General features: G+C 39.0%; 1 protein-coding gene and 1 long non-coding RNA gene across 6 annotated transcripts; both read right to left on the minus strand.

Moving 5' to 3' along the window:
• Positions 1–1,471: 1,471 nt before the first annotated feature.
• On the minus strand, positions 1,472–4,844 carry LOC118977613 (uncharacterized). The gene is made up of 3 exons (XR_005064568.1): positions 4,689–4,844; positions 3,700–3,792; positions 1,472–1,846 (listed from the first exon to the last, which is right to left on the minus strand). It is a non-coding gene; the product is annotated as an uncharacterized LOC118977613 (long non-coding RNA).
• A 6,734-nt stretch (positions 4,845–11,578) lies between these two features.
• On the minus strand, positions 11,579–25,633 carry ZNF684 (zinc finger protein 684). 5 transcript variants are annotated; one of them, XM_037032596.1, is made up of 8 exons: positions 24,769–25,633; positions 24,134–24,202; positions 23,776–23,820; positions 19,856–19,982; positions 19,457–19,552; positions 16,462–16,509; positions 16,114–16,167; positions 11,579–13,554 (listed from the first exon to the last, which is right to left on the minus strand). In XM_037032596.1, the coding sequence occupies exons 3-8, from the start codon at positions 23,788–23,790 to the stop codon at positions 12,635–12,637; spliced, it is 1,260 nt and encodes a 419-aa protein (XP_036888491.1). In that variant the 5' UTR covers positions 23,791–23,820; positions 24,134–24,202; positions 24,769–25,633; the 3' UTR covers positions 11,579–12,634. The 5 variants fall into 5 exon arrangements, with proteins under 5 accessions (XP_036888491.1, XP_036888489.1, XP_036888490.1 ...); XM_037032594.1 differs by having other exon boundaries at positions 23,776–23,816; positions 24,769–25,631; XM_037032592.1 differs by lacking the exon at positions 16,114–16,167 and adding an exon at positions 24,338–24,415 and having other exon boundaries at positions 11,580–13,554; positions 23,776–23,814; positions 24,134–24,208; positions 25,166–25,628.

Raw genomic sequence — 25,633 nt, forward strand, 5'->3', positions numbered from 1 at the left:
CAGTATGTAATCTTTTGAAAATGACTTTTTTCACTTAGCACAATTCCTTTCAGATCCAAGCTTCTGTGTGAATCGTTTGTTCCTTTTTACTTGCCAAATAGTATTCCATAACATGGAGGAATCACTGTTTAAGCTTTCACTGACTGAAGGACATTGATAGGGGAAGGTTCTAATTTGACTTAGTGTTTAGGCTATTCAGTTATGAGAGGGGGGATAGCTGATGATATTAGTGTGACAACAGTGGAGGTGGTGAGGAGTGATTGGAGCCTGGATACAATTCGAAAATAGAGCTGACAGATTTGCTGAGGGACTGATCTGGGGGTGAGAGAAAAGGAGGCAGGGATGACTCCAAGGTCTTTGGCCTAAGCAACTTGAAGAGTGTAATTTCCATTCACTTCGAGGAAGAGAGTACTAGAGACAAATCAGGCCTGGAAGGGAAAGAGGGAAAATCAAAAGATGGTAATTCCTACTTTTTAAGCAAATAAAAAATATTAAGAGCAGTGAGACTATGAAGAATTGGAATTTTCATAAGAATGTAATTGACTCAAACTTCTCAAGGGGGCAATCTGACAGTAAATATATAATCTCTGATCCACCAATTCCTCTTCTATAAATTTTTTTCTATAGAAATGTTGGAACTAGCCCTGGCTGGTGTAGCTCAGTGGATTGAGCATGGGCCTGCGAACCAAACAACCAGTCAGGCTGTTTTCGACTCCCAGTCAGGGCACATGCCTGGGTTGCAGGCCAATTCCCAGCAGGGGACGCACAAGAGGCAGCCACACACTGATGTTTCTCTCCCTCTCTCCTTCCCTTCCCCTCTAATGATACATAAATAAAATCTTAAAAAAAAAAGAAATGTTGAAACTAAAAATATCTAAAATTCCAAGCATAAGGACAGTTATTTCAGCATTATTTGTAACAGAGAAAAACTGGTATCTTAAATATCCATCAATAAAGTACTGGTTAAAAAATTAATTTCAGTACATCAATATATCATACAATGGAATGTGATGCAGCCACTAACAAGACTGAAATGGCCCTAAATAGTGAAGATTGAAATGGCTCTAAAACCTTTGAGATGTAAGGATGTGTGGCATAACTGAAAGGCAGTTGCAGAGCTCATTTCTGTTTACAGATTGATACAAAATAGGCACAGGCAAACCTCACCTTATTGGACTGCTTTATTGCACTTAACAGGTGTTGCATTTTTTACAAGCTGAAGGCAACACCCTCCACCAACAAAAAGATTATGACCCATTTTATTGTTACACTCGCCTTATTATGGTCGTCTGGATGCAGAACTGCAGTATCTTCTTTTGGGGTGATGAAAATGTTTTGGAACTTTATAGAGAAGGTAACTATGTAATCTTTTGATGTAGTAAATGCCACTGAACTGTACAAATTAAAATGGTTGATTTCATGTTATGTGAATTTTATCTCTAAAGAAAAGAAATACAAGTGGGGGAGGGGAAACAGATTTTTATTAGGCAGCAACATTTTTCTTTCTTCAATAGCGACTGAGAAACTCTGTGACTTGATTCTCAAGCCCCTCCTTAGTAACACTTTTAGAGCCCACAGCTTTTAACCACCAAGGAAACAAAAATTCTCCAAAGAGTAGTTGTCCCCACCCACTAACACCAGGTGGCCATGGATCTCCCGCTCACCTCCTTGCACAGGGCCCTCTGTGCAGGGTCCAGTTACCTCCCCTGCTCCTCCTTGGTTAAGTCCATGGCCACATCCTTGAATGTGACAGGTTCCCAAAACACCAATGAACAGTGAATGATTCCTCTTCAGTAAGCGAGCAACTACACCAACGTTCGTGGTACAAAGGGCAAACTTGGCAACACTGAGAAGGGTAGACAGAACAAAAGACACTTCAGATTTCTGCCCAAGCCATAAGAATGACTAAAAAGAACAATAAAAAAATTAAAAAACATATATATCTTATATAGAGGTTCACCAATGCTAATAATAGGAAGAGCTCTTAAAAATCAAATTAAAAAAGATAAAATGCTCTGGTTAAACATGGACAAAGGAAAAATGATCTCTGCCCCTTAAAAAAGAAAAATGATCTGAATGAGTAATTCCTAGAAGAAAAACAAATGGACATGAAAGAAAGGATGTGCTGCCTCACAAACTAGCAAAGAAATGATCATTCAGGTAACAATGAGGCATTATCTTCCCCTATTCATTGGGCAAAGATTAGAGACTTATAATACCCATGACTAGTAAGAGTGTAAGGAACCAGGTACCCTCATACACTGTCAGGAGAAGTATGAATCAGTGCAGTCTTTCTGGGAGAACAATTTGGCAGGGCTTATCAAACATAGCCTTTAATTCAGCAACTCCAGTTCTAGAAATGCATCCTCATTAAGATAACTAATAACTTCCTTGCTGGTAAATTCAATGAGAAGCTTTCCATCCTCTTTATGCTTGACTCCCTGGCCTTATTTGGCCCTGTTGTCCTCCTGGTCTTCCCCAAAACTCTCCTCTTAGAGTCTGGATACCATAGTACCGTAGAGTCTGGATACCACCTGGTTTTCTCCTACCTCTCTGATCACTCTTTGTCAGTCTCCTTCTCTACTCAGTTTATCAATGTTGGGGTTCCCTGGCCCTCTTCGCATTCTCCTGATGTAATTTCATCTATTCTCATAGCTTCAAATGTCACCTGAAGGCTGACAACTTTAAATTGTACACCAACAGCCAAGTCCTCTGGCCAGACCTACAGGACCAAACCCAAAAACCTACTTGAACATCCGGTGCGAAGCACGGTGCCTCATCTACAGCAGGTAATCCATAGATACCTACCAGGTGAAATAAACATCCACTTGCATATCTCAAAGGCATCTAAATCAGCTTGCTCAGTCCTGACTTTATCTCCTTTCCAAACCTGCTTCTTTCCCACCATTCCCTACCTCAGGAAACCACACCTCAACCACTCAGATGTTCAAGTCAGAAAAATGGGTCATGCTTGACTTCTCTCACATCCCTGACTCTCATCCCTCACTAAATCATGGACAACTTTGGGGGGTTCAAGGCTTTAGTGGAGGAACTGACTGCAAATGTGGAAATGGTAAGAGAATCAGAATCAGAGGTAGAGCCTGAAGATGTGACTGAATTGCTGAAATCTCATTATAAAACTTTAACAGATAAAGAGTTGCTTCTTATGGATAATTAAAGAAAGTGGCTTCTAGAGATGGAATTGACTCCTGGTGAAGATCCTGTGAAGACTGTTTAAATGATAATAGAGAAATTAGAATATTACATAAACTCAGCTGATACAGCAGCAGCAGGATTTGAGAGGACTCTAATTTTGAAAGTTCTACTGAGGGTAAAATGTTATGGAATAGCATCACATGCTACAGAGAAATTCATGAAAGGAAGTCAGTCACTGATAAGGCAAACTTCATTGTGATCTCCTTTTAAGAAACTGTAACAGCCACCCCAACCTTCGGGAACCACCCACCACCCTAATCAGTGGGGAGCCATCAACCTTGAGGCAAGGCCCTCCACCAGAAAGAAGATTGCACCTTGCTAAAGGCTCAGATGGTGGTAACCATTTTTAATTAAGGCACGCACACTGTTTTTTAGACGTAATGCTATTGAACACTTTACAGACTACAGTATATTGTAAACAGAATTTTCATATGCACTGGGAAACCAGATAATTCATGTGTCACCCTTTATTGTGACACTCACTTTATGGAAGTGGTCTGGATCCAAAACTACAATATCTCCAAGGTATGCCAATGTCTATCACCCGGAGAGATCCCACACATATTTTCTCAGATGCTGATGGGTCAAGCAAACGAAAATAAATCAGTAAGTACACAGAAATTTGGAACAAGTCAGATCTTATAGACACTTACAGAAGTTGGCACCTGATGTTAGAGAATATACAGGCCTGTCCAGAAAGTATCTAGCCACACACTATGAAAAAGAGACATTTACTGAAGAAGATACAAGAAACACTGTCCATAGGACAATGACACCTCAGTCCCCTTCAAAGTAAGCACCTTGGAACCTCACACAGTTCTCCACGTGTCTCTTCCACTGTTCAAAATACTCTGTAAATCCTTTGTTGGAACTGCCACCAACTGCCCTTTCGGATTTTCCTGAATCTTGACAGCCTGAAATCTCTTCCCTTTCAAAGGTGATTTTAGTTTTGGGAAAAGCCAGAAGTCACAGGGTGCCAAATCTGGGCTGTAGTGGGGCTGCGTCACCTGGGTGATTTGATGTTTTGCCAAGAAACTCCACATAAGATGTGCTACATGAGGGGGCCCACTGTCGTGATAAACCTGCCAATCACCAGTTGCCCATAGCCATTTTCATGCATCTCTCCTCTGAGGAATGTTCGAGCTTAATGCAAAACTGGGTGCAGATTTGTTGCTCTGCTGGCTCAGTCATTTTTGAATGTGACGGCCACATAGTACACATGCTCACTCAACAGGGTCTACATGCCCCATTGACTAGTACAGTGAAGTCATCATTGTTCATGCATGTGCATTGCAATCCACTCTCCTTGGCTGCCAGATTACACTGATTTGGGCAAACCATTCTCGTTATATTAACAATGGCCAGACTTTTTCCGGACCGACCTCGTACATCCTCCTCCTCCTCCTGAGTTTCCATTTCCTGTGGAGCCTGACCCCATAAACCCACACTCTCCATTCTTCTGTAATCCTCACCTCTCTCCTCAAACAACACGTGGAACAACACCTCCATGGACGAAGTCCTTGATGGCACCCACATGTAATGAATGCCATGATTCAAACCTTAGATGGGAGAGACAAAAGTTGATTCCTATCTGTCCTGAAATGGGGGTAAAAGTCACAGGTTAGAAGAATCTCTTCTGAGGATGAATCTCTTTACCCTTCCTCTTTTCCTAGAATGACAGGAAAGCACACTCTTTCAACAGGTATTCTGAACTCACTAGCACCTGTAGCCTTTGGTTGGCCTTTAGTTGTTTTTTTTTTTTCTTTTTTAATCCTCACCCGAGGACATTTTCCCACTGCTTTTAGAGAGAGAGAGAGAGAGAGACAGACAGACAGACAGACACTGACTGGTTGCCTTCTTCTACACACCCCAACCGGGAACTGAACCTACAACCTGAATTTATGCCTTGACTGGGAATGGAACCCACAATGCTTCAGTCTATCAGACGATGCTCCAAAAGAGCCACACCAGCCAGGGTGTAGAATTTTAACCAGGGCTGCTGGAAACCGAGACAGGCAGGAATTTGCAAGAGGGACCCACAGGCTGAATTACAGGGTCTTCCTGCAGAGACACCAAGAGCTCCCTCAAAAAAGTAACAATCACAAGTTGAAATTTCACTTTGCACTCACTCCTCAGAAAGGACAATACAAACCAACTTTTTGTTTTAGTTAAAGTACAATATTATGCTAAGAAACAATCAAATTTCAGGAAAAATTGCAGGGAGTTTGAATGCTATCTACTCCACTTACCAGCTGTGTGATTTGAAGCCGGTAACTTCTTCACATAGTTATATCATAGAGTAACAGTGATAAATAAGTACCACTCTTAAAAGTGCTTAATAGTGCCTGACACTGGATATATTCGTTCTCTTCCCCACTGCCATAAGGTTTTACTGCCCTCTGAGAGCCAAAAGGCTCCTAAAAGGGGGTGCAGCATAGTTCAACTCACTGGCATAAGCTCCCTGCACACGCCACCTGCAACACAGCAATGCAGACTGACCCGCCACAGGCCCGCCAGACCTGCAGAAGCCCCGCCCTTCTCTCTGGCGGGCTCAGAGCCAAACCCCACCCCCACCCACCCCTCTCCAAAGGGAATACCTACAGTTTTACTTCCTTCACATGAACCAATGAGCCGGTTCTTCAATTTTCACAGGACGCTGGTGCCAAACCAGCCAAAGCACTCAGAACACTGCGCGTCCAGCCCAGTGCAAGTCTATGGAAACATTGAATCGGCCAGATTTCCCACGGTCCGCTGCAGAAATTCATCGAGGACTACATTTCCCATAAGGCTCGTGGAGCTTGGATCCCGAAGGAACGAGGGGTTTCCTGCTATCTAGAGGAGGTTTCCAGTTCAGTCTCTCGAGCTTCAAGGAGAGCTCTGGTCTTACTGAAGAGAAAGGTGTGTGTCATTTTTACTTAATATAGACAAGACATATAGAGGACATGTGCCATAAGACATGGCAAATAGAAACCAGGAGGAAAATAGAACAAGTATGGTTTCTCCTTTCATTTTCTTTTTAAAAAAGAATTAAACTTTCGTAACAGAATAACAAATATATCTTAACTGTAAGTAGTTTAAACATATAGACTATATAAATTAATGTATTAGAGCCTATCAAAAACGATGTTTTTTTTCAGACAGCCTAGTTATATTTCAAAGTTGTTGTTTTTTTTTTTTTTACAATCATGTTGTAAGGCTACAGCAAGAGGCCAATTTCAACTTTCATTCAGGGAAAAAGACTTTATATAGGAAAAGAGAAGGATTACATAATTGTTATTTGCTAGCTACTACAATAAAAGGAAAGTACTTGACAGGCATCAGGGTAGGTGGACTAGTTGATAAAAACAAGTCTTAATCCCATTAAAGTCATTTAGAAATTGCTTATCATCAATGGTAATTTTTCCAAAAGGAAGTCATGACTTATAGCATGCAAAAAAAAAAATTTCCAGGACAGATTTGGGACAATTTCTCTTTTACGAGTTTCTTCAGACCTTTCCCTGCCTCCCACCCTACCACTTAAAACGTGTGTGTGTGTGTGCAGGGAGGCCCACTGTAAGCATATATCTAATATTCATTCAGCAAAAACATTTTGAGTTACCTCCTGTTTCCATAGAGCTGAGGATAGTTTTGTATTTCTTGCCAAAATTTTATACAGCCTAAGACAATGAGGTCAGTGACAAAGGTGTTCTAGGTGACAGTATATGCTTTTCCAGTACTGGATATACATTTTAACTTACTCTACAGTATTCCTTCTTTCCCTTATGGAAGGGAGCAAATTAAGTTATGGAATTAACTTACATGCCTCCTGATATATTACAATGAAAACTTTTATTTTATTCCTTATTCCCACAGCAGTCTATTGCACACTTCTTGTCAGCTTGACCCACACAGCTGTTCTCTCAAGGGGGTGTAACATCCTGCTGGCAACAGCAGAGCCCCCTACTCCCTCCTAAAATGTTTCCCCTTCCTTTAGTCTTTTTTAAAAATTCTATTTTATTGGTTATGCTATTACAATTGTCCCATTTTTTCTGCCCTTTATTCCCCTCCAGCCTGCACCCACCTCCCACCAGCATTGCTCCACACCTTTAGTTCATGTCCATGGGTCATACACTTAAGTTCTTTGGCTTCTACATTTCCCATAATATTCTTAACCTCCCCCTGTCTATTTTGTATCCACCATTTATGCTACTTATTCCCTGTTCCTTTCCCCCCATTCTCCGCCCTCCCCTCCCTGCTGATCACCCTCCATGTGATCTCTATTTTTGTGATTTTGTTCCTGTTCTAGTTGTTTGCTTAGTTTGTTTTGGGGGTTTTTTTAGAAGTAGTTTAGAGTTTCGGGTGAGAGCCATGCATATGGGAAGGGGAAATAGCATGGGAATGGGAAGCACTAAGTAGAGCAAAATGAGGATTTCATATAGGGAATAAAAAAACTGTTGAGCTGGAAAAAAGGAAAATCTTGTGACTATAAAGAAAGAAATTTCCTGTGTGGCTGGCAAACTGATTCTGAAGACAAGACCAAAAGAAGTCTTAAGAAGTTTTTGAAATGATTGCAGAAGTGAAACTAGCCTGTACCCCTCAAATAACTTGGAAAGTGTTAAAGAAAAAAAGATATTCATGACACTTGTTAAGGAATATATGCAAGGCAGACTTTATTTGGGACTATTACATAAGTACAGGCACTGCTACAATGGGACTTCAGTGGAGGATAAAACATTAAGCTCAACTCCAATACAGAACAGACAAGTGGGAATCTATAGCCCAAGGAGCAGAGCAGCAGTCAGTGGATGGAAAATTGGTAAGAGGAAACACCAGGGGTAAGGAGAGGGTTGGTTCTGGCTCAATCTACCTACAGGATTCTTGCTGAAGACAGGCCAGCATGATCAGGCATCACCTAAAAGGATGGTAGAGAATTAAGAACTGATCAGGTATCAAGGGTAGGGGGTTCTGGTTAAATTGACTTAGCAGGGTTCTTGCTAAAAACCGAATTTTACAAAGAAGTGCAAAATGGGCCTAGGAGAGGGTTCAGGAGCCTAACTAAAGTTTGGTCAAAGAATCTTTGTCAATTACAAGGGGAAAAAAAGTCCTCATCTGGATTGCTAAACAAGTTAATTTTACCAAACATTCAACAAAGAATGAACACCTATCCTTCTCAAACTATTACAAAAAATTCAAGAGGGGAAGCCTCCTAAGATGATTTTTACAAGGGCAGCATTGTCCTAATTCCACAACCAGAAAAAGACACTACAAAGAAAGAAAATTATAGGCCAACACACCTGAAGAACATAAATGCTAAAATTCTCAATAAAATATTATCAAACTGGATTCAGCAATACATTAAAAATATCATACACCCTGGTCAAATGGGATATATTCCAGGGATGCAAGGTTGGTTCAATGCCTGTAAATCAATCAACATGATATACCACATAAGCAAAATGAAGGATAAAAACTACACAATCATAAAATATAGATACAGAAAAAGCATTTAATAAAACTCAGCACCAATTTATGATAAAAACTCTCAGCAAAGCTGGAATAGAGGGAATATACCTCAGTGTAATGAAGGCCACATATGAAAAACCCATGGCCTACATCATACTCAATAGGCAAACTTAAAGCATTTCCCTTAAGATCAGAAGCAAGACAGGATGTGCACTTTCACCTCTCTTATTCAACATAGTACTGGAAGTCCTAGCTACTGCAATCAGACAAGAAGTGGAAGTAAAAGGCATCCAAATTGGAAAGGAAGAAGTAAAACTGTCAGTATCTGTAGATGGTATGAAACTGCATTTAGAGAACCCTACAGATTCCACCAAAAGCTACTAGAACTGTTCAATGAATTCAGTAAAGTACCAGAACACAAAACAAATATCCAGAAATCAGTTGCATTTTTATACACCAACAACTAAGAAAACAATCCCATTCACAATTACTTAAAAACATACCTAGCAATAAATTTAACCAAGGATGTAAAAGACCTGTACTCAGAAAATTACAAGACACTGAAGAAAGATATTGAAGAAGATACAAATAAGTGGAAGCATATACTGTGTTCATGGATAGGAAGAATTAACATTAATATTTCCATACTTCCCAAACCAATCTGTAGACTCAACAGAATTTCTATCAAGAGACCAGTGGCAGACTTCACAGAACTAGAAGAAATATTCTAAAAATGAATATGGAACCATAAAAGTCCCCAAATAGCCACAGCAATCTTGAAAAAGAAGAAACTTGGAAGAATCACACTGCCTGATATCAAACTATACTACAAGACCATAGTAATCAACACAGCATAGTACTGGCATAAAAACAGACATATAGATCAATACAACAGAATAGGGAACCTAGAAATAAACCCACACTTTTATGGTTAATTAACATTTGACAAAAGCAAAAACACGTAATGGGTAAAGATAGCCTATTTAATGAATGGCATTGGGGAAATTGGACAAATACATGCAAAAAAAAATGACCACCTCCTTATACCACACACAAGGATAAACTCAAAATGGATTAAAGACTTAATGTTAGACTCAAAACCATAAAAACCCTAAAAGAAAAACACAGGCAGTAAAATATCTGACATTTCTCACAGCAATATTTATTGATATATCACTTTGGGCAAGGGAAATGAAAAAATAAACAAATGGAACTACATCAAATTAAAAAGGTTTTGCATAGCAAAAGATACCATCAACAAAATGAAAAAAGAATGAATGGAAGAGCATAATTACTAATGATACCTCTGATAAGGGGTTAATATCCAAAAATTTATAAAGAACTTATAAAATACTGCCCTGGCTGGTGTGGCTCAGTGGATTGAGTGCGGGCCTGCAAACCAAAGGGTCACCAGTTTGATTCAGTCAGGGCACATGCCCGAGTTGCAGGCCAGGTCCCCAGTAGGGGACAAGTGAGAGGCAACCACATATTGATGTTTCTCTCCCTCTCTTTCTCCCTCCCTTCTCCTCTCTCTAAAAAAAGTAAATAAAATATTTTTAAAAAAATTATAAAACACCCCAAATCCCCCAAATAATCCAATCAAAAATGGTCAAAGGACCTGAATAGATACTTCCCCAAAGAGGACATACAGATGGCCAATAGACACGAAAAGATTATCAATGTCACTAATCATCAGAGAAATGCAAATTAAAATGACAATGAGATATCACTTTACAGCTGACAGAATGGCTATCACCAGTAAATTAATAAACAAGTGCTGATAAGGATGTGAAGAAAAGGGAACCCTTTTGTGTATTGTTGGTGAGAATAAAGATTGGTGCAGGTGCTGTGGAAAGTAGTATGTAACTTTTTTTCTTAAAGTAATATTTGCACAATGGAATATCACTCAGCCATAATAAAGGAACTCTTACCCTTTGCAAAAGCATGGGTTGATCTGGACAGCATTATGCTAAGTGAAATGAGCCAGTCAGAGAAAGACAAAGAACATGATTTCACTCATATGTGTAATCTAATGAATAAAGTAAATTAAGAATAACAAAATAGACTCATAGATAGGGAATAGACTGACAGCTGGGAGAGGGAAGGGCAGTTGCAGAACTGGGTGAAAAAGGTGAAGGGGTTAAGCAAAACAAACAAACTCAAAGACACAGACAAGAGTGTGGTGATTACCAGAAGGGAAGGGGGTAGAGGGGAGGTAGAAGAGGGTATAGAGCACATAATGGTGATGGGAGGAGACTTGACTTGCGGTGGTGAACACACAATACAATATATAGATGATGTATTATAGAACTGCACACCTGAAACCTATATAAATTTATTAACCAATGTCACCCCAATAAATTCAATAAAAAATAAAACTATAAGTCTTTGATAGCAGAAAAGATATCATTTAGATTCTTAAGTTCTAGTATGCTTATGCAAAAAAGCACTATCATCAATTTGTAATTATTATTCAACATTACTTTTCAAAAAAATAGCTAGTGAAAGAAACAGTGCATCATAGTTGTAACCAAGCTTAAACTTGAAAGGAAGAGGTACGAATTCTGAATTTAAGTTCAAGCTGTTATTGCAAACACTCAAGAAAAGGTATAAAGGGTTCTTGATATTACCAAGGAATATCATGGACAGCAATAAAAACTTTAGCTTAAATAATGGGTTGCTCATCCTTTCAAGGAGATATGTGGTACTAACAAAATGCCACATTCCAAAGAAATGTTGATATGCAGAAAAACTTGCTCTTTTAAACTTGGTTAACGCTGCCTATGCTGTCATATAGAAAATTCCAGACACTCCAATAAGATATCAACTTTATGCATGTGTATATACATATATGCATATGTGTGTGTATGTGTATATATATATACACACACACACACACACACGCATATATATATATATATATAAAATCTTAGACCTAAAAACTAGCTCCTGGAAAGTTGCAAGCTATCATGACACCCAACTTTACTAAAATCAAATACAGATAACATAGCTAAATATGACTTGAGCTATGCTATATCTCATGTAGATACACCAATGAAAAATATTTGAGCAGAAATGTTTTATTTACATACTTATTTAAATATTTTCCTCAATGAAATTCTTATTGTAATACAGAGTACAATTGTTTTCCCCCTATCAATTGTTATTTTGTTAAATTTTTGTTTTTGTGTTTATATAATGTGTTTACAAAAAGGTCTTTATAACAAGTTTTGTAGTTAAAGAGGAGACTGGGATTCAGTCACACTACTATGCCCATTAAAAGTGCCAGCAAATGGCCCTGGCTGGTGTGGCTCAGTGGTTGAGCGCCGGACTGTAAAACAAAAGGGTCAAAGGTTCTACTCCCAATCAGGGCACATGCCTGGGTTGTGGGCCAGGTCTCCAGTAGTAGGGTGCACAAGAAGCAACCAAATATTGATGTTTCTCTCCCTCTCTCTCTTCCTCCCCTCTGTAAAAAATAAAATAAAATCTTTAAAAACATTATTTTGAAAAAAGTGCCAGCAAATGAATAAAAATATTACTGAATTTCATATTGCATATTAAGCCACATTTTCCCCCTTGCATGTTGTTAGGATTGGGGGGAAAATGGTGATATTTACTGCAGAAATTCAACAGATAGCATTTAATATTATGAACAAATACATTTTATTCTCATACTTACATAATTATAGAATTTGTTATAAAAATAAAAAAACTCAGGAATGGTAAATGAAGTCTTCACTGATTCTTTGATTATTTATGCTTACTTTCGAACTCTATTATTTATAATTCAATGTTTTCTGTGATCTTTTCTGTAAAACATCACAATCATGTTGTGATTGGAATTGATTATCTCTTTATGGAAACCTACTTCTTCCCAATTCATTATAGTTCTTCAATTTTTCCTCACCATGACATCTCTGCTATTTAATAAGATTTATTTAATATCTAAAGCTTTCTCATATTCATAAAGTGAATACTATGTATGAATTCTTTGATGTACAATAAGATTTGACTTCTGGGAAAATGCTTTCCCACATTTGTTACATTCATAGGGCTTTTCTCCTGTATGAGTTATCTGATGTCTAAGGAGATGAGACTTCTTGATGAAAGCTTTGCCACATTCAATACATCCATAAGGTTTTTCTCCCGTGTGAATTCTTTGATGTGTAACAAGCACAGATGTGTTGCCAAAGGCTTTGCCACATACGATACATTGGTACGGTTTCTCTCCTGTATGAAATCTAGAATGTTTATAAAGGGATGAACTATACCTGAAGGTTTTCCCACATTCCTTACATTCAAATGAGTTCTCCAGTGTATGAGATTTCACATGTTGAGTAAAAGAGGAGTTCCACGTGAATGATTTCCCACACTGACTGCATTCATAAGGTTTCTCTCCAGTGTGAAGTCTCTGGTGCACCATGAGCTGTGCTTTATGCATAAAGGCTTTCCCACAGTCACTGCATGCAAAGGGTCTCTCTCCATTATGAACTTTCTGATGAGTTGCAAGGTGTGCCTTCCTGCTATAGGCTTTCCCACAGTCATTGCATTCAAAGGGTTTTTTTCTTGTATGATTTTTTTCATGTCTAATTAAATGAAACTTCTTTTTGAAGACTTTCCCACAGTCCTTGCATTCGTAAGAGTTTTCTCCACTATAATATCTGTTATAATTAAGTAAGCCTAAAGTAGGTTGCAAACTCTTCCCGTATAATTTGCATTTATATAGTATTTTTCTTGCATTTATATGATTTTTTCCAATATGACAGGTGTTCATATTATAACCATGGAGTCTCTCCATATTCAGAATTTTATTGAACATGAACAAAACTGAATTCAAAAAATTGTCTTTGCTTTCTTGGTGCTTCTCTGATTCATCAACAAATGGGCAGTCAGCATCTAAAAAAAAGTACAATATGACATTTCTAGTTAATTATTTTCCATCAACAGTTACAGGGAGAAACTTACATGGCTTCAAAACTAGTCTCTCATTTTGAAACAAGTCCTATATTTGCCTTGCTCCTGACCTTTAAGAATAAAGCTCTAAGCCCTGGCTGGTGTAGCTCAGTGGATTGAGCAAGGGCCTGCGAACCACATGATCGAGGTTCGATTCCCAGTCAGGGCACATGCCTGGGTTGCAGTCCAGTTCCCAGGAGGGGACTCACGAGAGGCAACCATACATTGATATTTGTCTCCTTCTCCTTCCCTTCCCCTCTAAAGATAAATAAATAAAATCTTTTTTAAAAAAAGAATAAAGCTCTAAAGAAGAAATGGGAGTAGATGAATGACAATAATGAGAACAGAGGACTTAACATGTGACTTGTGCAAAGACTATAAAACAGGCACAAGGCACAGTGAGTAGGGGACAGAGGAAGTCGAGGTTGCTCAACAAGCATGCGTGGTTAGCTCAGACAATGAAGAGAGCCCACTGTAGAGATCTGATGGATGGATAGGGCAAACAGGGGAATGAAAGACCCAGGGGGTTAAGGGAAATTATCAGAGGAAAAACTAGACTTGGAGAAGACAGATCAGAACCAGAGTCCTCACTACCTAATTTCCAGATTACCTTTTTAGGATAACTCCCTATTTCCCCCATCCACATCTCTTTTTCCTCTGAATCACCTGACACAATGTTGGTCCCCTTCAGGAACATTCTTGTATCTCCAGTCCTCTAACCCTATCCAAACCACAGCAGAGACATATCTGCAGACAGGGCTCCAGCTCTACTGCAGCTGGGATTCATTCTCCCACACACTTACCTGTGAGCCCAGGAACACAGATGTCCAAACAGGTCACTCAACAGCAAGTCCTCCTTAGCCCCAGTACAGATTCTGTCTGCTTGCTGTCATTTTTATTCTAGCTGGGTTTCTATATATGAAATCTGTCATATTTGTATTTGACAAGAACTGTTTTTAGATCTCTTTTAATCTGCCTAGTAAACTAATCCCCAGAAAACTGCTTTGTTCCTAAAGTCACACTTTTTCATGTCCAACCTCAAAACCCTGTAAATCCCAAATTCATTGCTCCATTAAAAAAATAAAGAAAAAAGAACAGGAAGAGGGGGACCATAATTCCCTGTTTCTGAGATTTCTTCCATGTGGAGTTTTAGCACAAAACCCTTAGCCTCTTGCTCTGTGCCTTATCTTTCTTCACGGAGCTGGCCTGCATAGTGGGCTATAGATATTAATACGCATGTCTTTACAGAGTGGCTCTAGGTATGGAAACTGGGTTTCTATCTTCTCTCACTTCAGTCAAGGGGAAGCAGCATCCTGTGTTATAGCAACCAATAATAACTAATTGAGAAATCCAGGGTAATTACCCTGGTGAACAAACTATGCAATATAATGAATTCATGCATGGTATCTAAGCATGCATTCCTCTAGTACTGAACAAATACCTTCTGTCCCAAAGAGTCTAGACTCTATATAACTACAATCTTTTGCTCATAATCCTCAATATAATGAATTCATTCATGGTATCTAAGCATGCATTCCTCTAGTCCTGAACAAATACCTTCTGTCCCAAAGAGTCTAGACTCTATACAACTACAATCTTTTCCTCATAATCCTTCCCTACTGTAACTTAGCCTCCCTCACCCCTTTTGTCCTATCTAGTACTTAGATATCTTTAGGGAGACCCCATTGTTCTGTGACCTCAAAAAGAGACTCCTCCAATCCTTACACACTTTAAACTTGAACCTCCATTTTGTCTGCATGTCACTGTGATTTCCTAAATCATGCATTTCAACAACTAACTAGAAAACTACAGTGTTAGCATGCACTGAGCAAATGTTCCACACTCATCAACTTATATTGTATATGGCCATGTTTTGCATTTTCAACTATAATCTACACTCTTGGAAAAAGTCAATGGTTTGTCATTTTCTTTCCTTTTTCTTACTTTCTTTTAATGCTTCTCAGGAAACAATAAAAGGCCTTTTTGAAAGAAATAAGAAAATCCCCATAGTCCCTGACATCATGACAGTGAATTAATGAAATAACTGCTCACTGAATGCCATTATGGCCTCAACAATGGTGTAAAAGAAAAAGCAATACAGGTCTTTCTCTTCTGGGTGTTATCATAAGTAAATATGCCCCAAAGGCATAGGGATTTTTTTAAAATCTAAGGCAAGCGTTGTTTGTTAAGTTTTTATGATAGAACCTTACTAGAGTCGGGATGGGAGTTCAAAGAAGGTAGAATTAACCTTGGCTGCAGCTACCACAAAAGAGAAAACTGAATTCAGATTTAACATCTTCTGGTTTTCATCAGGTGGAGCCCACCTGAATCAAAAGGACTGATGCAGAGAAGAAAATCATGTACTGAGTACGCTAAAGAACTCAATTGCTGTGGAATAGGAAAAAAGAAGAACAGTTCTGGATAAACAAAATGGATTCACATTATAGAGGGCTTTAAAAGCCATTTAAATATCACGATGCAGAGTATAAAGGAGTAAGTTACATTTGTAAGGAAAGTGACAAGAAAAGTTGATTTGAGTAAATCTTGCAGGAATATCTAAGATAAACCAGAAAATATAGAAGAATTCACAATATAGGAATATAAACTGCCTAGGTACCATTTCAGGAGTTAAAATTCATTTGGTTTATGTCAGAAGTTGAGATCCTAGGTAATCTAAAATATATTTAATGGTGTCTTAATCATTTGAAACATACTTCTTTTACAGACTCTGTGGAAAGGAAAATTTTTATTTTGAATCAGTCTTGGGTAAACTAATAGTTGAAATCATAGGCAATTAAGTCACAAGAGCACTTAAGAAGAAATTCTTAAGAAAAAACCCAAATTGCCTACCAGAGTGATTTTGAGGTGGCAAAGCAGCAGGACAGTCATTCTTCTTTACTGTAATATAGAGACAATGGTGACCTTGAAGGATGTCGGTGACTAAGAAAAAACTGAGACTGTAAGGCCAAGTGAGATCAAAGTAGGGGGAATAGAAAGATGGTATGGCAAAAATGCTCAAGAGGGCATAAAACAAATAACTTTAGTCTTTAGTGACAAAGCTTTTGAGGGAGTTACTGCGGAGAAAAGTTCAGAAGGTAAAAGAGAAGGCAAGAAGCAAAGGTTGAATAAGCAGTAAGAGTGAGGGCATATTAGCTAGGAACCAACTTGAAGGAGTTGGGGGAGAATTTCCAACACATAATCAAATTACCAAATGAAGCAGAAAAATGAACTCTAAGGGAGACAGATACCTCAAGTTATCAGTGAGGCTAAAGATGAGCAAGGTGGGGTACACAGGTGGGATGTATGATGCAAGACAAGTGATTTTTTAAAGGAAAATAATTAGAAAGAACATGATGTGACTAAAAGTTCTGAAATAAAAACTAACATATGCTCACTATCTGCCAACTATTTGAAGGGCTTTGCATGAATTAACTCATATAATCTTTAGAAGGAAGCCTGAGATAAAGATGAATATTATCCCTATTTTATAAGTAAAATTGTGCTACAAAGTAACTAGGTTAGACGGTGATTGGTGGACTAAGACATCATATGCACACAATCTGACTACACTCTGAGATTCAGATGTATGACAGCTCTGTGATCATGTTGGGCAGGGAAAGAGAATGAGGATTTTAGGAATTAGGAGAACACAGTAAGGACCTAGGGACTTCTGGCCAAGATGGAGGTATAGGTAGACACACTGTGCCTCCTCACACAACCAAAAAAAGGACAACAACAATTCAAAAAACAACCAGAACTGGCAGAAAATAAACTGTATGGAAGTCCAACAACCAAGGAGTTAAAGAAGAAACATTCATCCAGACCAGTAGGAGGGGCGGAGACAAGCAGCTGGGCAGAGAGGAGTCATCGCAAGGCGGCAGCAGGCAGACCTGGTGAGGTGGCGGATTGTAGACTGGGCAGTCCCACATTCATGTGCAGATAAACTGGGAGAAATCCTGGGGATCAGGATGGACCGCACAACCTAGGGCCCTAGCACAGAGAAATAAAACCTCAAATCTCTGCTTAAAAACACCTGTGGGTGTTGAGGCAGCTGGAAAAACTCCCGGACTCACAGGAGAGTTCATTGGAGAGACCCACAGGGTCCTAGAACATACACAAACCCACCCACCTGGCAATCAGCACCAGAAGGGCCCAATTTGCTTGTGGGAAGTGGGGGAAGTGACTGAAATCCAGCAGAGAGCGCAGCAAGCACCACTGTTCCCTCTCTGACCCCTGCCCCACATACAGCATCACAACCCAGCGACATGGGTTGCCCCGCCCTGGTGAACACCTAAGGCTTTGCCCCTCACTATGTAACAGGCACATCAAGACAAAAAAAAAAATGGCCCAGACAAAAGAATAGATCAAAGCTCCAGAAAAAATACAACTAAGCAATGAAGAGATAGCCATCCTATCAGATGCACAGTTCAAAACACTGGGATCAGGATGCTCACAGAATTGGTTGATTTTGGTCACAAATTAGATGAACAAATGAAGGCTACGCTATGTGAAATAAAGGAAAATGCACAGGGAACCAATAGTGATGGGAAGAAAATTGGGGCTCAAATCAATGGTGTGGATCAGAAGGAAGAAAGAAACATCCAACCAGAAAAGAAGGAAGAAACAAGAATTCAAAAAAATGAGAGGCTTAGGAACCTCCAAGACATCTTTAAACGTTCCAACATCTGAATTATAGGGGTACCAGAAGGGTAAGAGGAACAGCAACAAACAGAAAACTTATTTGAACAAATAATAAAGGAGAACTTCCCCAATCTGGCAAAGGAAATAGACTTCCAGGGAGCGTAGGAAGCTCAGAGAGTCCCAAAGAAGTTGGACCCAAGGAAGAACACACTTAGGCACATCATAATTACATTAGCCAAGACTAAAATGAAGGAGAGAATCCTAGAAGCAGCAAGAGATAAGGGGACAGTCACCTACAAAGGAGTACCCATCAGACTGTTAGCGGATTTCTCAAAAGAGACCTTGCAGGCAAGAAGGGGCTGCAAAGAAGTATTCCAAGTCATGAAATCCAAAGACCTACAGCCAAGATTGCTTTATCCAGTAAAGCTTTCATTTACAATGGAAGGACAGATAAAGTGCTTCTCAGATAAGGTCAAGTTCAAGGAGTTCATCATCATCAAGCCCTTATTATATGAAATGCTAAAGGGACTTATATAAGAAAAAGAAGATGAAAAATATTAACAGTGAAAGGACAGCAAACTCACAATTATTAACAACCACACCTAAAACAAAAGCAAACCAAGAGGACAGCTAGATCAGGAGTGGAACCATAGAAATGAAGAACACATGGAGGGTTAGCAACAGGGGGGTGGGAGGAGGAGAAGGGGGAGAAGGCACAGAAGATAGCATAGATGGTAGGTAGAAAATAGATAGGGGGGAGGGCAAGAATAGTGGGGGAAATATAGAATCTAAAGAACTTGAGACATGTGGTCATAAACTAAGGGGGGGAGAATGGTGGGGGAGGGGTGTGCGGGTGAAGGGGAATGAAGGGGGGGAATAGAACAACTGTAATGGTATAATCGATAAAATATATTTAAAAAAATAAAATAAAGTAAGAACCTAGATGAAGCAGGCAGTGCGAGAAGGCAGAGCACAGAGGAGAGGGACATTCCTTCGCACAGAGGTGAGCAAAGGCAAAGAGCAGCTGTGAAGAGAGAGAAAGTGAAGGTGTCATTCGGGGATCTGATGATATTATGTCAAGTGTATGGTCACTTCCAAAGGCATGTGGCTTTTAAGAGATGCTTCCTGAAAAGTATTTCAAAGATGCCTGTCCCTCACTGACCACTTGCAAAGACTCTCGTCTACCTGGTTTTCTCTCACTCACCCAGGTGGCTCCAGTGTGGGCTCTTTCCCTCCACCATCTGCAGCTCTTGTCCTTTCTCCACCTTGAAGACTGCTTTTGGTTTGGTAACTGGAGCCCCTGTTCAAGGGAAACAACATAGAACTGGGAAAGAGGTGCTAGGGACAAACACTTCAGGTCTGCCTCCTTGAGTCTTTGGCCTGAAAGGATGACAGTGTCTAGAACAGAAAGACTCTTCTCCTCCACTTGGGAGGTAGAAGCATAAACAGACTCTGACCCGCATGGAAGATGAAGAATCTGATCACAAGATTCAGGGCCAAATTTACTAAAGTTTCAATGTTCACAGGTTTCACAAATCTTTAAGGAAGGGCACTATTAACACACTCTGAGTTACAACAAAAAGTCACCACCCACTGTCCTTACCCAGCGAGATGAGGTTTCTAAAGTTCTCCAACATCACATCCCAATACAAGGTTCTCTGATCACAGTCAAGCAGCTGCCACTCCTCTGAGGTGAAGTCCACAGCCACATCCTGGAATGTCAATGATCCCTGTAACAGCACATTGATCTTCAAACTAAAGTGTGAATCACTTGGACACTTGCAAGAGAATCATGTCAGCCTTGTATGGTCACATCATGTTTACTGTTTTCAAAAAGTTATGTATGATAGATTACTACAGGTTTGATTCAGAAATAGACTCTATGATAAAAACAAAAATCATATTTAAATATTCAACCACTGCCAGGACAATTCAATGGGGGAAAGTATATTCATTTTAACAAATGGTGTTGGGGCAACCAAATATCCACATGCAAAAGAATAAAGTTGGACTCCCTTCCCCCACACACCTCACATCATATACAAAAATAAACAAAAAATGGGTGAGAGACCTAACTGGAAGAGCTAAAACTAAAAATTCTTAGAAGAAAACATAGAAGTAAATCTTTGTGACCTTGGATTAGCCAGTGGTTTCTTAAATATGACAGAAAAAGTATAAGTGGCAAAATAAAAAAGCAGTTAAATTGGAATTCATCAAAATTTAAAAATTTTGTGTTTCAAAGGACACCATCAAGAAACTGAAAAGACAACACAGAATAGGAGGAAATACTTGAAAATCATACACCTGATAAGAGATTTGTATCTAGAATATAAAAAGAATTCTTATAACAGACAACCAAATTTAAAAATAGCCAAAGGATTTGAACAGACACTTCTCCAAAGACACATAAGGCCATAAGCACACAACAAGATGGTCAACATCATTAGTTATTAGTAAAATGCAAATCAAAGCTACAATGAGGTATCACTTCAAACTCACTAGGATGGCCAAAATTAAAGACAGACAATGACAAATGTTGGCAAGGATGTGGAGAAACTAGAACTGTTATACATAGTTGGTGGGATTGTACAATTGTGCAGCAACCAAAGAAAGCCATTTGTCAGTTCCTCAAAATGTTAAACATAGAGTCACCATATGATCCAACAATTAACTCCTCACAGGTATACACCCAAGAGAATTGAAAATACATGCCCACACAAAAGCCTGTGCACAATGCTCATAGTAGAATTCTTAATAATAGCCAAAAAGTGAAATCAATATGAGTATCCATCAACTAATGGATGGATAAATAATACTGCACATGATGCAATATTGCTCAATAATTAAAAGGTGTCTACAACATAGATGAAAATATTGTACTGGGTGAAAGAAGTCAGTTACAAATGATCACATATTGTATGATCCCATTTGTATAAAATGTTCAGAATAGGCAAATCCATAGAAACAGTAAGTAAATTAGGGCTGGGGGAAGGAAGGAATAGGCATGAAGTTTCTTTTGAGGGTAAGGACATGTTCTTAAATTAGGTAGTGGTGATAGTTTCACAATTCCATCAGTAAACAAAAACCAGTGAATTGCACATACTTTAAAACAGGTCAATTTGTAATATGCAAATTATATCTCAATAAAATTATTTTTAAATATTGCTTATATATTCTTCACTCATAAAATATGCAATGAGGGCCAGATACTGTACTAGTATTGCAAAAAAGAATAAAATTATTACTGCCCTCAGAGATCTCACGGTCTATGAGACAAAACAAAGTGAACATGTAAGTGCAATAAGACGTTCAGGAGCTGTAAGGTTAACAAACCAGACTCACCTAAGCATAATAAAATAGAAAGATGCGGATTTTTGTTAACATGATATAATATATTCTTTCAACCATAAAGCTAAAGTCATGTTTAATTAACTTAAACTGAAATTAAAACAGCATGTAGCTACATGTCTATCACAAAGAAACAGTTAAGACCATAAAGAGCAGGGGAGAGCAGAGGTCAGCAAACCACAACACATGGACTGGCCTCCTATTTTTGTAAATAAAATGTTACTGGAATGTAGTTATATTTATTTACCTCAGCTACAAGGGCAGAATTGTGCAGTTTCCATAAAGGCTATGTGGCCTTCAAGCCTAAAATATTTACTACCTGGTCTTTTAAAAAGTTAAGAGACTTGGTACAGTTTATCCCAGTAATACATACATAGTTCAGTATTGGGAAATGTAATAGAAATTCTCTAATCTGCTATACTAGATAAGATAAAATATATAATTTTATTGACAAGTATTTAAAAAGGATATGATTTTTAAAAGTTCCTAATTTGTGAAAATAATCTTCACAAGCTAAAAATCCTTCACTTGATTAAAAACAAAAACAAAAAACAACTATCAGAATACAAGATGAAACAGTGAAACACTGGGAGCATCTCCATTAAAAATGAAACAAAAAGACTGTGGCTAGCAACTGCATTCAAAATTATAATTACTAGACGTCCTGTCCCTTGCAATAAGACAAGAAAAAAATGGAAACATATATATACTGAGAAGTCAGAGACAAACTCCATTTGAAGAGCATATGATTGTCTAACTGTAAAATCTAGGAATCAACTAAAAACCTCCTGGACTTAGTAAGAGTTCCATAAACTGACATACGGTCACGTGCTGCATAATGATGTTTCCATCAATAACCAACCACATAGACAACAGTGATCCTGTAAGATTATAAAAAAGCAAAAAAATTCCTATCACCTAGTGATGTTGCAGCTGTCGTAACCCTGTAGTGCAACACATTACTCATGAGTTTATGATGATGCTGGTGTAAACAAACCAATTGTGCTGCTAGTCCTATAAAAATATAGCACATATAATTAGGTATAGTACATAATACTTGATAATGATAATAAACTACTATGTTACTGGTTTATGTATTTACTATACTTTTTATGTTATTTTGGAGTGTACTCTTTGTACTTTAAAAAAAAATGTTTTCTGTAAAACAGTTGCTATGTGATGCCTGTAGCAGCCCAAAACATTTCATATTTACAGTGTCTCCTGGCTGAAACATTTTCTCTTGTGCTTAATCTCCTGTTGTTTTACTCAGTAATATGCTATACAAACTTGTAGTCTAGCAGCTATAAGCTATATCACCTAGCCTACATGGCTATACTGCCCAGGTTTGTGTAAGTACACACTATATGATGTTCACACAGTGATAAAATCGCCTACTGACACAGTTCTCAGTTTTAAAGCAGAATGTGACTCTAAAATCAAACATATTAACCCATGCTTTCCTGTATAAGTGAATAACCAATAAGAAAATATAATGAAAAATATCTATATCATTCTCAATAGCAACTTTAACCACGTGTAAGAATGAACATTACAAAAACTGTCCAAGAATTACAATGATAAAACTATAAAACTGTAATGAAGGACCTATCAGAAAAATTAAATAAGTGAAAGACTCATTATTGAAAAGTCACTAATTCTCTCTAAAGTAACCTAAAAATGTAATGCAGTCACCTACTCCTTTAACAACCTTGACAACCTGATTTTAAAATGCATGTGGAAGAGAAAATGTTCAAGAATAGCTGTAGACCCTGAAAAGGTACAAGGATCCTTTACTTATTTTTCAGATGAACATGAAAAGGGTTTATGTAGTGCCGCCTGGCACCGTGTTCTCTGTTTACTCCAGGGGACACTAAGAAAGGCGTAAGAAGTCTGATGTTATATTTACCACAGATAAACCTGGGGAACTATTTTTATCTTCACAGACAACGCCAATACTTTAACTGGTTGGTATCCACTTTCTATGACCCCCAGAAATACTGGGTACACAAATGCAGCTCAAATTTATTCCAACTACATGCAGACTCTATCAACTTAACCATATTCTAAATTTCCTATGAGACCTAATCCATTCAATCTACATTTTCCCTGACTATACGTTTCCTTTTTATATGGATTTTGGGGAAATTTAAATGACTGAATAAATAAATGCCTTACCTGGAAGTTGATCATTTTCTGCAGCTCTTGCACGAATATCTCTCACAATAAAAGTGGGAAAAGAAGAGAAGGATGTGAAAAACCAGGACTGCGATGTGGGACCCTTCCCTTTCACAACAGAAACACCCACACTACAGCCTCGGAGAATCCCTCCTAGGGGGAGAATGTTTCCAGCAAGTCAGAAAAGCCCCTATTTTATAAGCACCGATCTCTACTTGTGCTTGTTGTGAATACATGGGTGTCGTACATTTCTCTCCTACTGATCTTACCGAAAGTTGTTAGCCTTGGAACCAGTGACAGGTTTTTTCTCCAGAAATTTATCCTAAGAAAATAATAACGAATAAGTGAAAAGACTCACTAAAAGCCTGGTCTCTGAAGCTCCGTATCTCTGGAAATCATTCTTTCCTCTGATTCTCTGGTCTTTGCTCTGAAATTGGGGTAAGATACCGCAAATTAGGTTGACTTTATTGCGAAGGCTAGATCCAGAGACTCAGGAACTTTTTTTTTGTTAAGCTGGAGCCTCAGTTTAGACTCCAAATCTGCGCTGCCCCCAGAAATTGACCATCTCCTATGGGTGCAGTCTCCCTATGGCTGCAATCCTTTTCAAATTTCAACCGGCACTGCTGGGGCCCTAGAAAAGCTAAAATGCACACGAGGGACTCACAGCTCCATTTGCATACTCTTCCCTGGAAGACCTGCAGATTCACCTAGTGACCCTTAAAAAATTCCGACAAATCTAAATTTACTCACAATTCACTACTCAAATATTTCAAAAGAAGAATAAATCAAACTATTTGTTTATGTGTTTTCTGCAGGGTGCTGTCTTCCAAAAAAGAATGAAATTTGGAGAAAACTCATCTAGATCTGAATCTCAGCTCGTCTATCTATTAAGCTATGTGAGTTCAGCCAAATAACTTCCTCTCTCAGCTTCAGTTATTTCATATATAAAATGAAGATCTTAACGGTGACTTCAGGTGATGGTTGTGAGAATACCTTAAAAAACGCGTGGCAGTTTCGGAAATACTTTCTTCCCGGATCCCTTGAGATGGTTTAACATTTCCTGTTGCAAGCCCTGGTAAGGCCAACGGCGCTCTTGGAACCAGAAAGGTACATACAGTCTGGTGCACAAAATCCCACACAGTGACCTTTAACAACGAAGGCAGGAACGCACACTGAGCCTGCCCCAGACCCACCCTGGACCTAGGAACCCACTGCGTGGCACTCGGAACCCTGGGCTTGTTCTCTCCGAACTGCTCCGGAATTGGAAAGGACCCACAACCCAACACAGTACACCGTAGGTGCAGTTTGTTAAATTTAATCTTCGTTTGTTTAAGCCAATAAACCGGCCCCCGTCTTTCTCTCCGCCCTTCCCTCAGCCCCGCAGTCAAACCTGTGAGCCTTTCACCGCCACGCTCCCAGCTCTGGCTCAAAGTCCTAGCTCGGTTTACAGAGTTCTACCGCCCACAGTCTCGGGAGCAGCGCTCCCATAGCACCCAGGTTGAATGATTACAGACTCTGGGCTGCCGGCCCATTGCGCGTGTGCGGAAGTAACTGCCCAACTAGCGTTCCCAGGCTCCCCGGAGATACAGGCTATCCAACCGAGACTACATTTCCCATAAGACCCTTGGAACTCATTATCCGATAACCCTCGATGCTTCCACCTGTTTCCGGGAGATCCTGGTGTCTGTGGGGCTGCTTCAGAGCCATGCTCATTTTTAAGTGTTGCTATCGATACTGTGACCTTACAAGTAGCCATACTGTAGTCTTTCCTATAAGGCAGTCTACAGCCTTTGTCACAAGCGGGAGGTGTGAGGCTGCGTAGACAGCCGCCAGCCCTACAGACAGCACTGAGGAATAA

Source organism: Sturnira hondurensis, unplaced genomic scaffold, assembly GCF_014824575.4.
Source record: "Sturnira hondurensis isolate 20B ecotype Veracruz unplaced genomic scaffold, ASM1482457v3 Scaffold0021490, whole genome shotgun sequence".
Classification (NCBI taxonomy): Eukaryota; Metazoa; Chordata; class Mammalia; order Chiroptera; family Phyllostomidae; genus Sturnira; species Sturnira hondurensis.

Excerpts from the sequence above, each read along its gene's own strand:
- ZNF684 (XM_037032592.1), bottom strand. Across the intron at positions 19,983-23,775 it reads AGAAAATGATCAACTTCCAG|GGATCATTGACATTCCAGGA; the intron begins GTAAGGCATTTA and ends GTGCTGTTACAG. Across the intron at positions 16,510-19,456 it reads CCCACACTGGAGCCACCTGG|TAAAGAAGAATGACTGTCCT; the intron begins GTGAGTGAGAGA and ends TCTATATTACAG.